The following is a 14,485-nucleotide window of genomic DNA, read 5'->3' as shown; positions in this document are numbered from 1 at the left end:
GCAGCTTTAGGTGGGTTAAAATATATTGTATAATTACTGCTAAACTGGACTTTTCACCGTTGTCCATGGCAACGTGGGCTGCGGCACCAGGGCAATTTTACGTCTACCCGTAAGCCGCGGTCTTTCAGGGTAAATCGGTATAGCTCATTGGCGCCATCGTCCGATTCAAAATAGTTAATACAACCACTAGGGGTTTCTGAGCTACTTTCGGAGTCATTTTATAAAAATGCACATTATATGCACGAGCATAATTTTTATATATATAAAAATAGGCCTATATTTCTCAGATATATTTGAACATAGTTACAGTTTTGAGATCTTAAAATAAAAGTACCCCCATCTACATCAAGGAAAATGTCCCAGTTTGGCCGAGGACTCGTTAGTCATCACTGCAGTGTGCGGCACACGGGGGTAGGCTATATTGGGTCCACTTTGTTCTCAGGCTGCACGCCTCGGTGGCTCGTAACGTGAGACACGGGGGAAACAACAGGGAATATATTTCATCCACACCGACTTTTTTTAGCTATGCGCTGATGTTTTTCATCCCCAGTTGACGGACCGCTGTAATGATGCATTCTTCTCCGCGATTAATTTAATGACGCTCTAATCATGTAACATCAGACTGCCCATTGTGGCCCATGGCACACGCACACCACGGGAGAAGTTTGCCCACAATTTCTGTCGCACGGATGGCTATGTGGATTGTAGCTGCTCATAGTGCTCCCTTTGTGCCGCGGTGCATGCTGGGTGCCGTGCAGCACCTGTTCACGGAGGGGCACGGAGAGTGAATGCTAGCAGCGCCAGACCCGCTCAGGTCGGGTTTCTCCGGGATCGCACTACGTTTGCGGGCTGATTTGTCTGCCCGAGGTATTGTTCTGTATCGCTGCATCGGAGCCATAAGAGAGCGGGCCATGAGGACTTTTCCCCAAAACAGAAGCTGCGCAGTTTACAGCGTCTCTGGTTTAGGAGCCTGCGCCCCCGCCGGTGCACCTGCACAGGTAGGAAACCCTCCATCAGCACCGCGCGCGCACAGGCGCCGCGACTAGAGCGAATTCAATACTGTCATGATGCTTTTGAGCACTTTTGGGCTCGTTTTAATTATAATTGATTAAATGTATTTATTCGTACTTATAAAAAATATAATTATATTATGTGAGGAAAACATTGTTCAAACGTAGCCTATGTATGTATATCTGTTTTTAGTGCTATGTCTCAAACTTTGATATGTTATTTCCATATTAAGGATATTAATTTGAAGCAGATAAATACGGGAATAGTGTTAATTAATGTATTTTCATTTGTAGCAGGTAAAGACGGGAATAATATTATTTAGTATGATTAAAATAAAATGAAAAAAATAAATAAAATGAAAATAATGGAATTCTCTTCACCACCTCATTTTACACATTTTAAGGACACATTTTATCTTAAAGGAAATGGAAATAAAAATTAGAAATACACAAATCATATCTAATTGTAAGTTAGTCACACAAAATTGCTGCAAATGTAGATCTATATTCTGTGCAAATCTTTGTGGGTCCATCCAACAGAATTACAATGGAAAGTGTTAAAACCGTCTGGTCAGCCATGATTGTATTATATTAGTTTTTTAAATTTTTTTTTATTTAAACACATAGATGCAAAGCTTTCATGGATGTTACATATCAAAAGAACATACTGATTCAGATTATACATTTTCAGAATTGCCTGTCTTGTAACTTCTGTCACATGGGGGTCATGTGCATCTATGGTTCCATGAAGAACATTTAACATCTATGGACCGTTTCCATTCTTCAAAAGCTTCTTTATAGTGGAAGAAGTTTCCTTTGATTTTAACAATGTTCTTCACACTAAGAAAAAAGAACTGTTCACTGAACAGTTCTATGGGGAACCAAAATTGGTTCTTCAATGGAATCACTGTGAAAACCCCTTTTGGAATCTTTATTTTCAAGAGTTTTCAGTTCCTAATTGGTTAAACCGACGTGTTACAACTCCCCCCGTGTTACAACACTCCCCACTCTCTCTTATACAAACTTACAAAAGCTATTTTAAGTGATAATGAATTTAAACCTTTTAGTTTGACCACCGGGTTGGCTGTGTCTAAACGTTGGTCTTGATAGACTCATGAATGTGCTTGTCAAAGATGGAGTGCTGACACCGCTGAGAGGGGCCGTGGGAAAGCAGACCCTCAGATTACGCTTTGTGTGACTCCACAGGGGAATCCCACTAGGATATCCTAGTTCTGCGACCCCTTCCTCCTAATGAAAAGATGTTTAGAATGATACGGCAGGAAGCCAATTAAATACGACACATAGGTTGTTGTAGGGTGACAGAAAGGTTGTGATAGTGATCATGAAAAAGAGTAGTGTGCTGTCTCAACAAGTGATTTTGAGGCAAAGTTTCTTGACTTGTGTTTAGGAGGACTTTGTGACGAAACCCACCCAGGCGTCAAGTCCATCTAGCAGCGAGTCTGACATCAAGAGCCCCGTGGGCAAGAGAGCGGATTGTGGGGCATGGAGTAAGTGGGCGCTGAGAGCCTCCCCCCTCCTCCCTCTCTCGGCTGCCATTGCACTGACTCTCCATTTCCTTGCATGTAAGTTAAGACCCTCTGCTGCAGAGGAATGCTGAGATTATGATCTGTTATGTTCCAATATAGCTAGTCAAGCTTCTCATCCTTGGCTGTCCAAGGAGACTGTTCAAGTGGAGCATGGAAATGTTCCTGTTTTGTTTGATAAGCTACTATGCAAATACACTGAGATGCATAGTTTATTTTAGTGGATTTAGTGTTCCAATAATTGTTAAATAATGTGATTAAATAATGTTTAAAATTTGGGGGTCAGTAAAATTTGTTAATAGCTTTGTAAGAAATCTCTTATGCTAAACAAAGCTGCATTTATTTGATTAAAAATACAGTAAAAACAGTAATATTGTGAAATATTAGTACAAATTAAATTAACGGTTTTCAACTGTAATATAAAATTCTCTCCAGAATGCGGCATATTTTAAAATGTAATTTATTCCTCTGATGCCAATGCTGATTTTTCAGCAGCCATTATCCAGTCTTTAGTGTCACATGAGGCTTAAAAATCATTCTATTATGCTGATTTTGGTGATTTCTTATTACTGTTATCAATGTTGAAAACAGTTGTGCTCCTTAATGTTTTTGTGAAATCTTTGATAATTTTTTTTCCTGAATCCTTTGATGAATAGACAGCATTTATTTGAAATATAAATATTTTGTAACATTATAAATCTATTTATTGTTATTTTTGATCAATGTAATCCATTTAATGGACCATTGGTGAATAAAATTATTAATATTATTAATAACTTATTGACCCCAAATATCTGTAGTGTATGTATTATTTTAGCATTACAAACGTTTTTGCTTGAAAAGTATGTGTGCTTTCTTAAAATAAATGTCACATGATTTGATATTTTGTTATATAATTCAACTGTATTCCTACATTTTAAGTGTACAGATACCTTTTGGGACTATTGCTCATTGTGTTAATCAATATTTAAACTTTTTAAAGCATTTTAAAATGTTCTGTGTTGTCTCTGAATGTATCATCTCTTCATATGTGTGTTCCTGTTCCCGCAGCCTCTCCATCGCTCTCAGTGTTTTACCTTGGAGGAAGCATCGAGTTCTCCAACCTCAGCTTCTCTCCAGACCTGGCAGACCCGTCGTCTACACAGTTCCACCTCCAGTCTCAGGCGCTAAGCCATTACGTAAGCATAAACATACATAACAGTCTCTCTGTGCTGCCCTCTGCAACAAAGCCGGTTTCTCCGTGATCTCTCCGGAATGCGGCCGCTCTCCAGAGACCACTCAAGGAACGATGCTCGGCCCTGGCACTTTGTAACATAAAGTCCGCCAGAGCTGCAGGTCCAGTGGTGTGCTCGTCCCTCATTGTCACCCTTTTAAATGTAAAGCAGGCTATGCTGAGTCTTCAGCCGCTCCGTGGCCCTCTTAAACGTAAAGCCAGCTGTAACCGGAGCCCGGCTCGGTGTGAGGTGGTGCGGTGAGACCGACTCCCAGAGGACTGCGGCTTTTCAGGGCCGAGGACAAGAACAGTGTTTGTGAGAGGGACAGGGCCCAGGCAGGCTGAGTGAGAGGAAGAGCAGTCCTTCAATAAAAACATTGTCTGTGAGCTTCCTCACACACAATCAGATGCTCTGTACCTCTTTGCTGAGAGACTGCAGCCAGCGGAGAAAAGAAAGGTAGATCAGGGGACAGAGTAGGCCAGGAGAGAGAGAGAAAGTAAGGATTTAGGGCACCGAAAGAGAGCGCAGGAAAGACTGGGCCAAAAAAGCCAGTGTCATGGGAATGGTTGGCATTTCTGTCTGCATTAGGCGTAAGATTAATAGAAGCCAATGAGGAAACTGGCCAAGTGTGGATTTTCATCTTGCGCGATGCTCTAATTAGCCTAATTGTAACCTGTGTTATGGCTGTAATCCCGTTTAATAGCGAGAGAATGTGATTATGATAAGTGTGCACCCTTGCTCATAAAACTCAGTCTAAACCCACTGCCCGCCCCTTCCATCCAACACTTCAAGATGACATTGAGCCCCAGACAATGGTGCTGTTGTTGCCCAAAGCTCTTGTTGCTCAAAGCCAATCGCACAAGAACAGCGCTTTTGTGCCAAGGCTGCAGGTCTCGCCTGGGGCACTGATGTCTCACCTTCTTCAATGATGTCACGCCTTCCGTAGCTCTGATGTCACTGAGACATCTCAAAATACTGTTTATACCGGGCGGAAACTTCATGACCTTGGTAGATGTTATCAGTGGTTTGTTTACGGTTTTCAGAAATAGATTGAGAATGGAAATAGAATAGCGGCTGATGTTTGTCATGATAATTGTTTTTTTTTTTTATGTTGTCTTTATCATCTCCTTACTTCCTTTCGGTTGATGTACCGCGGATCTGTTCTCAGAGTTGTATGATTCTTCACCATGGAGTTCGTATTACCAGCACTCAGGAATTATTGCATTTAGGTGAGTCCGTACATGAACACAAATATCACAGTATATTTATAAACTACATTATAATTAGCCTTTTTTATCCTTTCCATTTCTGAGCAAACATGCGGAACGTTATAAAAATTTCTAAAAAATTATACATCTATTACAAACAGTTGTGAATAATCAGAAATCAATTGCAGTGATATCTGTCAGATTTTTTTTGCAGAGGTTAGGGCTGTTAGAAACAGTTGTGATTTCTTAGACATCTATTGCAGTGATATCTGTCAGATAGTAAGGACATTTTATGCATGGTATTTAAAAAAGAAAACAGTTTTTTAAATTTATTTTATACAAATAAAAAAAATATATATATTAGTTTTTTATTTGTTATTGATTTTCTATTATTCCCTTTTGATGATATATACATACACACACACACACACACACACACACACACACACACATATATATACTGTATATAACATTGCCACAGCAACATTTCAATTTTCAGACTTTTTTATCTAAAATTTGTTTATCTGAAATTTATATATGTTTTTTTTTATTTCAGATTTATTTCAATGAACAGAAATATTTATCATTTAATCATTACTTTTATAGTTTAACATAAAAACAAAAATTAACTTGCAGTCCATTCACCACAGCAGTTTGTCTTATAGTCACAGCTGTTGTTCACTCATGCAGATGTTATGTCTGCTGGCAGTTTCAGCAGTGGTACAAGTAGCAAATCTAATGTGATTTACTTCTCTTTTATGCCAGTCCTGCTCTAATGTGGTCACTCGAGGTCATCTGCTGTACTCAGTGCACTGGTTTCTCCATAGTCTGTTAGTGCTGGCACAGCATACCAATAGCCTTTATTCTCTCATCTTGTGCCATTCAATGCTATATGAAATGTGCAGAATACTAAGTGTGTGTTTTTTCTTGTAGCTTTGAATGAAGGCCTTTTTAGGATAACTTGGTCATGCATTGTTCCACCTGATCCTGTTTAAATATGCACCTAATAAGCTGTCATGTACAAAATTTGGGATCAGGAAGATAAAAAAAAAAAAATAGTATTTATTAAGCAAGGATGCACTGAATTGATCAAAAGTTGCAGTAAATACATTTATAATGTTTCAAAAGGTTTCTGTTTTAAATGTGACACTGAAGACTGAAGTAATGGCTGCTGAAAATTCAGCTTTGCCGTCACAAGAATACATTACATTTTAAATATATAAAAAATATATTTAAATATATAAGCAGATATTGTGTTTCAGAATATTACAGTTTTTACTGTATTTTTGCATCTAAATGCAAATAAATGCCATAAGACACTTCTTTCAAAAACATTTAAAAATCTTACGGACACCAAACTTTTAACAGCAGTGTAGGTATGATGCCTCATTGCAACTGTACAAAATTTAGTATTCATTTACCCAGCATCATTTTGGTCTGATTCTGTCATACATTTGGCACCTTTTCAAATATGCATTTTTGTAGCACATGCCTGAAATTTAAAGCCCAAGAACTCAAACTAAATCAGTTTTAGTTGTTTGCATCTTGTTAAAAGTCATGTGTCCTGATGACAGTGAAGGAGTGGAAGGTCTTTGTGTGTACTACTGGAGTAAATTCTCTGCTCCTCCCGCTATTGCTGAGGAACTCCGGAAAGTGAACCCGTCACGGTTGCAACGGCGTCTACCTGGAACCAACAAGGTCCTTTTTAGCAGGAATGAGGAACGCTACTACATGGAGAGGGACGGGGACACACTGCGTCTGCTGGGTTAAGAGCATTTCATCCCTCTGTTTTTGTCCTTTCCAAAGTAAGGAAAACATCTTAACGTATGTTCCTGTGTCTGTAGGTTTGAATCCAGATGACGGTGGTGATGCCGAGGATGAAGATGATGAAGATTCTGATGACAAAGCGGAAAAAATAAAGAACCCAAACTCTTTACAGAGTGGCAAGTGGCAGTTGGGGCTGCAGGGTACAACCATAATACACTGTAAAGCCTGTTGAGTTTACTCACATGATTTATGAACACTGACTCATTTGAGTTGCCAAATGTTGGTTAAACTAAGCTCTTCTGTATCCTCCATGATACATCATACTGTGAGTGAAGAAAAACACAAGTAAGCCACGCGTAGGTAAGGCAATTCTAATGCAACCATGTCCCATTAATCCTCTGAGTAAACTCTGCATGCAAGTCCTTCAACCAGGCGGGTTTTACAGTGTACTATCACTATCATACTATCATTCTGTCATGAAAACTCCTCTACAATCATTTTTTTGGTTGTATTCTTGATTTATACACTCATTTTGATCATATCTTACTCTCATCTGCCTAACAGCCATGTCTTTTGACCTGTACGCTAAGTATGGAAACAATCGCACACTCAGTCTTGTCAGTCCGAAGAAACCGTATTACCAGTGGAGGCTTCGGGTGCCATCCGGTCACGTTGTGCGGCTTGTCATTCTCACACTTCAAGGGGCGACACCAGGAAGCTGCTCTGCCAACAAGCTGTCTGCTTATGATTTCTTACTGCCGCTTCAGAACAAGATCATCGCCAGGTGAGTGGGACAGCACTTAGAGAGAATCCGTTTTTGTCCATTTGCATACATGTTGCAAACGTTTCCTGGCCTAAATTTGGAGTTATTCATTTAATTATAATACTCAGAGGGTCGGTTCACCAAAACAAAATAAAAATGGTCTATCTTGGATCACAAAGAAAGATATTTTGTAGAATCTCCATCCTTTTTAATAATAGAAACAGAAGCTGTCAAGCTCTAAAAATGGCAACAACAAAAAAAAGCACCATCAAAGTGTTCCGTATGACTTCATTACTACACTAATGTTCAAAAGTTTGAGGTCAGTGATATTTTGAAAATGTTTTTGAAAGAAGTCTCGTATGCTCGCTAAGGCTGCATTTACTTGATCAAGAATACAGTAAAAAATATGTGAAATATTATAACATTTTGTCACATGATCCTTCAGAAATCATTCTTATATGTTGATTCGATGCTCAAAAAACAGTTCTTATGATTATCAGTGTTAAGGAATGGACACAATTTTTCTGAAGCACTCAGGTGTAGCGCTCAAATCTCATTAAATTCAAATATGGCCAGACGTGTGAGCAGAATATGGCATGATTTAAATCAAATACCATCACAAATGAGATTTGAATATACAAATAATATAAACATATGGTGCTTTTCTTTCTCCAAAAGGATGTGATCCTCTCCACTCTATCCATAAATGCACTTTTTTTTATACTGTCAGTGTCATAGTATAGTTCCCTAAACCTCAATTAACATCTCTCTTCTTCTCAGATGGTGTGGTCTGCCAATATCAGGAACGTCCCCTGTAATGAAACTGACATCTTCTGGAAACGTCATGCTTGTCACATTTTCTTTCAGTCGTCAGAGGCAAGGAGCCATCTTCAAAGCTTATTTCCAGGCTATACCCAAAACCGGTGTGTGAATTAGTGGTCAGCATGAGACGCTGTCATTTTAGTCATTATTCTGCGCAGGTATCAGAAATTCTTTGGTTCCGTGTCACTGTTTTTTTTTTCTGTAGAATGTGGTGGTTTCCTCACTGCGTGGAACGGCACGGTGACGTCACCTTACTACCCCGCCTACTACCCTCCAAATGCTGACTGTAACTGGAAAATCAGGGTGAGTTAAGGCTAAAGGCTTTTCCATGTATCCCATGAGCCTCTTCCCCAGTGTTAGCATGCATGCACTGTGAATCCCATTCAGGGCTGGGATGCTTCCTCTTTGAGACAAGGAGCGCAGAGTGGCTGATGCTTTTGTGTAAGAGTGCGCCCGTTGAGAGTCTGGTTTCTCTTTTAGGCTCCGTTGCCAGGATACCTTCTCTCTGTGACCATTTTGATGCTAGACATTCAGGATTCACCCGCCTCAAGCACCTGCGAAAACGATTGGCTGGAAATAGGCGGCATCAAGTGAGTGTCATGTCATTCACGTATTCAATGGAATCACATCAAGTGTTTTTGCTGAACTGCAAGCATATTCGTGTGCATGTGTATGTTTTTCTTACACTTCCACAGACTCTGTAACCCGATTGAGGACAGCAGCAGAAAGAGGATTTACTCTTCACCCGTCCTGCTGCACTTTCACTCGGATGAGTCTTTGACCCATAAAGGTTTTTACCTGATCTACAGGGCCTTCTCTCCTGAAAGTGGTTAGTCCTTATGTGGTTTCTAGTAAAAGCATATGAAAGTTTTTTTTTATTTTCTTTATTTTTTAAAGTAACTTTATTTGGGTTTTAATTTTTGTTTTGTGAATTTTTTAACAAAATCATTAAAAAATGGCATAATTTTGATAATCTGATAAGTTAATTAATTGCAGTGAAGAATGTTTAATTATTATCTATTTTAATTACAAAATCATAATATTTAGCTATGTCCCACATTTTGTGTGCAACCCTGTTACCGCATGTTTTCCCCTGTCACAAAAATAAATAAGTAAATAAATAAATAAATACATACATTCATAAAATCCTTATAATTCCTTATAATTGAGGCACATTAGAAGTAACTTCTGTTTCTACCACGTGGTAGGAAGACAAATAAATAATCTAATTTAATTAGGTCAATTTATACACACATTTTACTGCACTGCATTTAAGCTTAACCTTGTTACCCAAATTACCGGGGTATGAATGACAAAAATGACTTCTGAAAGTTATATGACTCTTAAACTAACCATTTAATGAAAAATAAAAATAGAAAATTACTTACATTTTGTATGGAGTTTGAGGCCCAAGAATTCTTAACCTATCATGGCATTATTTTATGAAGAATTATAAACTAATTGTACAAATGTACACTCCAGTAACCAATGCTCATGCTTATTCTCCCATATTAGCATGTCCAAGGCAGTTTCGCTGCGGAGATGGCAAGTGTATTCCTCTGAGGAAAGTGTGTGATGGAGAAAAAGACTGTTCTGATGGACGAGATGAGGCCAAATGCAGTAAGTGCATGAGTTCGATTTCCATATATTCTTTTCAGCCAAGCATTGTTGTCTTATTTAACACTGTTCTACCGTTATTAGACACGTGTAAACCAGGAGAAGTTTATTGTATGGGTCAGTGCAGACCACACAGCCAGTGTAACACCGCATGTGGTGACAGCAGTGAAGAGAATAACTGTGGTAAGAATGTCTTTTTATTAATCCTTAAGAAGATTAAATACTTCAGCATGCACAATTCCTCTCTTCCTGGATTCACTGATACTCAGAGACATCTATTTTCATTGCTACAGACGTGTGGAGAGAGTTTGTGGTAAGATCTGCGTATGTTTTGGGGTGTTTTTTTGTGTGTGTAGTGAATATATGTGTGGTCACATTAGTGAAAATTTATGTGCAAGAATGGGTTCATTGTCAATAGCGTAGAGATGTATAAAGCACTGCTCACAAAAGTTGCTTGACTAACTTTTGGGGAACTTTTAACTTGAAACTCCTCAATTCCTATTGAAATTACTATTTTGCCTGCGAAATTTCGCCAAGCAATGGGACATGTGACCAACAACTTGTCAAGGTCTTTTTTTGCCCACCTTTTAGGAGCCAAATGCTATCATATGTGCTCAAACAAAATCTGCCTCCCCAAAGCTTCAGTGTGTGATGGGATTATGGACTGCAAAGACCGCAGCGATGAACTCAACTGCACAAGAGCATGTGAGTAAAACCCACTTTATCTAACAGTTCCGCTCTGTTTTGTCATCTTTCCATGCTTACTGGCCCAAAAACACATTTGGACAATCAAGCCACATGGATTTCAGTATGAACACATTCATAACAAACACACATGAACAATGACACAATCACAAAGATCATATGTCACTAATGATCATATGTCCTCTAGTTCTTTAATTTTATCAGTGGTGCAGAATATTCTGTCTCTCTTATCATTGCAGTTTCAAAAGGATGCTCTCCTTCCTCCTTCAAATGTGCCAGTGGAAAGTGTTTGAGTAAGATCAACCCGGAGTGTGACGGGATTAAAGACTGCAAAGATGGTTCAGATGAGTTGCGCTGTAGTGAGCATTCTCATAGAATTACAAATGATTTCAATTTATTATTATAGGTGGTTACGTGTTTCATGCAGGCAAGATTATTTGCTTGCATAACAAGTCCTACAAATGTCTTGCTGTGCATGTAGGTTGTGGCACAAGGCCCAGGAAGAGGGCAAAGATTGTGGGTGGAACAGATGCCCAGGCAGGCTCATGGCCGTGGCAGGTCAGCCTCCAAATGGAACGCTATGGTCATGTTTGCGGGGCATCTCTAGTGGCCAGCCGCTGGCTCGTCTCTGCAGCTCACTGCTTTCAGGACTCCGATGCAATCAAGTGAGGTTTTATTCAGGCACATGAACTACTGTTCAAAAGGTTTGGGCCAGTATTAGATATCAGTATTTTTATTTAACAAGGACACATTAAATTGTAATAAGTAATGGTAAAGATTTCTATTTCAGATAAATGCTGCTCTTTTGAACTTTTTTATTCATCAAAGAATCCTAAAAAGAAAAGGATCATGTGACACTGAAGACTGGAGTAATGACTGCTGAAAATTCAGCTTTGGCATCACAGGAATAAAAGACATTTTAAAATATATTCAGATAGAAAATTGTATTTTATTTAAGTCTGTTGTCACTAGGACTCCTAAATATGTGATGCTCCAGGTATAAAGTGTTTTCTCATTTTTTGGCAGGTATTCTGATGCACGATCATGGAGGGCCTACATGGGCATGCGAGTAATGAACTCGGTCAGCAATGCAGCAGCCACCAGACAAATCCGCCGCATTGTCTTGCATTCGCAATATGACCAATTCACCTCCGACTATGACATCGCCCTTTTAGAACTAAGCGCCCCTGTCTTTTTCAATGAGTTGGTACAGCCCGTCTGTGTTCCTGCCCCCTCTCACGCCTTCACCTCCGGAACCAGCTGCTTTGTCACTGGATGGGGGGTTCTGTCAGAAGAAGGTAAGGCATATTGTAGAAACTCATTCAGAGCGAACAATTACTTCTTGTTGAGTTGAAGCAAGGCAACATTAGCAACACTGTCTTGAAACACATGATTCATACGATGACTAAATATGAGAAAAACAAATTCTAAAGAAATCATCTTTGACCACACCCACTGAAAAATCCCCAGGATCCCCATCAAAACGGCAAAGTCGCACATTAGATATGCTACCCATAATAGCTGAGTAGACTTCTAAAGTGGTGAATGGAAACTACAAGAAATATACTTATATTTGCTAGGGAGCAAAAATATTTTGAAATAATTATAAAATGCATGTCTGACTAATAAGAAATTAATTTATTTTCATATTTTAAGTATTTTTATATCAGCAGAGGTGTTTTAGAAATTTGTCAGATTAAAAAAGGAAACTGTTGCAAACACCATTTCATGCCATTAAATTCACTGTTTTAAACTAAAACCTCCTGATTTCAGGTGAACTGGCCACATTGCTGCAAGAGGCCACCGTTAGCATTATCAGTCACAACACTTGTAGTAAAATGTATGATGATGCGGTCACTCCCAGAATGCTTTGCGCCGGAAACATTCAGGGAGGAGTGGATGCTTGTCAGGTTAGTTTGTGCTTTTGTGTTCACTGCTTGTCAGTGTTCGCCGTTCATATATTCACATCTGTGTTCACACAGGGAGACTCTGGGGGACCTTTAGTGTGTCTGGAACGTGGCCGGAGGTGGTTTCTAGCAGGCATTGTGAGCTGGGGTGAGGGCTGCGCCAGACAGAACCGGCCTGGAGTTTACACACGTGTCATAAAGTTCACAGACTGGATTCACCAGCAGACGAAAGGCCAGGTGTGACTTACGCACGCATGCATATATTTACACAAGAGAATGGGTGATTGGCCCACGCTCAGTTACATGTGATCGAGGTGCACCGGCCCATCTCTCAAGGACAATAGCCTAAGCACATAGCAAGCATCAACACATCGGAACATTGATCTCGGAAGCAATTTACCACCAATTCATGTTGCTCAGCATTTGAAACCTCTACCCACAGTCTGCCAGCAGAGTCACTCCCCTCTGTTATTTTCTTTATGCCCCAAAGTCATAAGAACCACCTACAAACCAACTGTACTCTATAAAGCCTCGACAGTGGACTACTAGTGTAGAGATTGAGGAGATTTTTTTCTGTGGAAAGAGTTCTCTTGGTAAGATTTGTGTTATTTGCATACAGTGGCTAAATGTTAGTTTTCATTCATTTATTCATTTATTAATGGAATCATTTTGATATTTTCATCGTTTAAGAATGATATAAACCCTCCACTTCATGGTCCGTTTCAAATATTTCCAGCTGTGAAATTGATTGCATGTCTGAAATTATGACCAACATGAATTTTAGTCATTATTGTTACTGTTTTGCATGTTTTTATTGGGTTTTTGTTATCACAAATGATTATTGGCTTCTCCTTTGTTGGGAGAAAGCAGTGGCAGCCCCTAAGACTCTCTCTACTGGTCGTGATTTGACATTACATCTTACTCAGTACTTTAGTTATGCACACATTATGATCTGTATACCTGAAAACCAGATGTAAATGTCAAAACTGAGCAAATGTTGATACTTTATATTAGGTATATGAAAAATAGAGCTATATTAAAAAGAGGTGCTACATTACTTCCACTCTGTAATTTTTTTTTTTTAATGTACTTGCATGTTTCAATTAAGTGTAATTCATGCCTGAATGTTTCTTACTTGTTTCTTTCTGAGTTCATGTGAATGTAATCGTTGTTATATATAAGTAATATGTATTTAGAGGTATGAAAACTCACAAATGAGTCTCAATTGTTTCTCAAATTTTTCTCTTTTTCAAGATCCTTTTCTTCTGAGACAAATACTGAATTATTCTCACCTTCCCCTGAGATTTTCAAGAGATCTTGAAAACGTTTCATCTTGACAGTGGTGACAACTGTGCTCAAATTTTAAAATTGATTTAAAATGAGAGATTTTAATGTTCTTAACCATTTCTCATCAGATTCTGAGCTATACTATCCACATGAATTTACTTTTTTTTTTATGACATCAGTTTTCTCTCTTGTGCTCATTTTTATAAGGAATTTTAGGAGAAACATCTGAGACAAAGATTATACTTCAAAGAAATATAACTGAGATAAATGAAATAATTCAAATTTCCTCTATTCTTTTCTGTTAATTACTGACTTTTCTATTTATTTTGATTTAATTACTATATTTTGCATTGTTGATGTTCAAGCTGCACGACCAAAATTTCCATTAATCTTCTCTAGTATCTCTTTTTCCACTCCTAGTCTCTCTGAAAGAAACCTCAGTTGCTTCCCCTCATGGATTTACTCTCCTCTTTTAAGGATTGCAAAGGTGGAATGACTTCAGACAACGTTGGATTTATAGCAATAATCTTGTTTATTCATGATATGATTGATGAAGTGGAGGAGAGACACAGGAGCGGTGCAGTACATCGGGCCCTTGTCGGACACGTCAGTCGCGCGGGATGGGTGTGTCGATGAGCGTC

The 14,485-nt window shown here is 38.8% G+C and overlaps 1 protein-coding gene across 3 annotated transcripts; it reads left to right on the top strand.

Moving 5' to 3' along the window:
• The first annotated feature begins 239 nt into the window (after positions 1 to 239).
• On the top strand, positions 240 to 14,146 carry LOC109099630 (suppressor of tumorigenicity 14 protein homolog). Of its 3 annotated transcripts, XM_042714351.1 has the most exons (19): positions 240 to 998; positions 2,419 to 2,593; positions 3,605 to 3,732; positions 4,930 to 4,997; positions 6,551 to 6,741; positions 6,821 to 6,943; positions 7,308 to 7,527; positions 8,287 to 8,429; positions 8,534 to 8,631; positions 8,809 to 8,918; positions 9,024 to 9,157; positions 9,844 to 9,948; positions 10,030 to 10,128; positions 10,537 to 10,650; positions 10,890 to 11,009; positions 11,132 to 11,315; positions 11,677 to 11,948; positions 12,424 to 12,560; positions 12,633 to 14,146. In XM_042714351.1, exons 1-19 carry the CDS (start codon positions 789 to 791, stop codon positions 12,798 to 12,800), a joined length of 2,799 nt encoding a protein of 932 aa, XP_042570285.1. In that variant the 5' UTR covers positions 240 to 788; the 3' UTR covers positions 12,801 to 14,146. The 3 variants fall into 3 exon arrangements, with proteins under 3 accessions (XP_042570285.1, XP_042570287.1, XP_042570286.1); XM_042714353.1 differs by lacking the exons at positions 240 to 998; positions 2,419 to 2,593 and having other exon boundaries at positions 6,556 to 6,741; XM_042714352.1 differs by lacking the exons at positions 240 to 998; positions 2,419 to 2,593 and having other exon boundaries at positions 3,607 to 4,997; positions 6,556 to 6,741.
• Positions 14,147 to 14,485: the final 339 nt, after the last annotated feature.

Source organism: Cyprinus carpio, chromosome A24, assembly GCF_018340385.1.
Source record: "Cyprinus carpio isolate SPL01 chromosome A24, ASM1834038v1, whole genome shotgun sequence".
Lineage (NCBI taxonomy): Eukaryota > Metazoa > Chordata > Actinopteri > Cypriniformes > Cyprinidae > Cyprinus > Cyprinus carpio.
The sequence above is the reverse complement of the archived record's forward strand: the minus strand, read 5'-3'. Positions and strand labels throughout refer to the sequence as shown.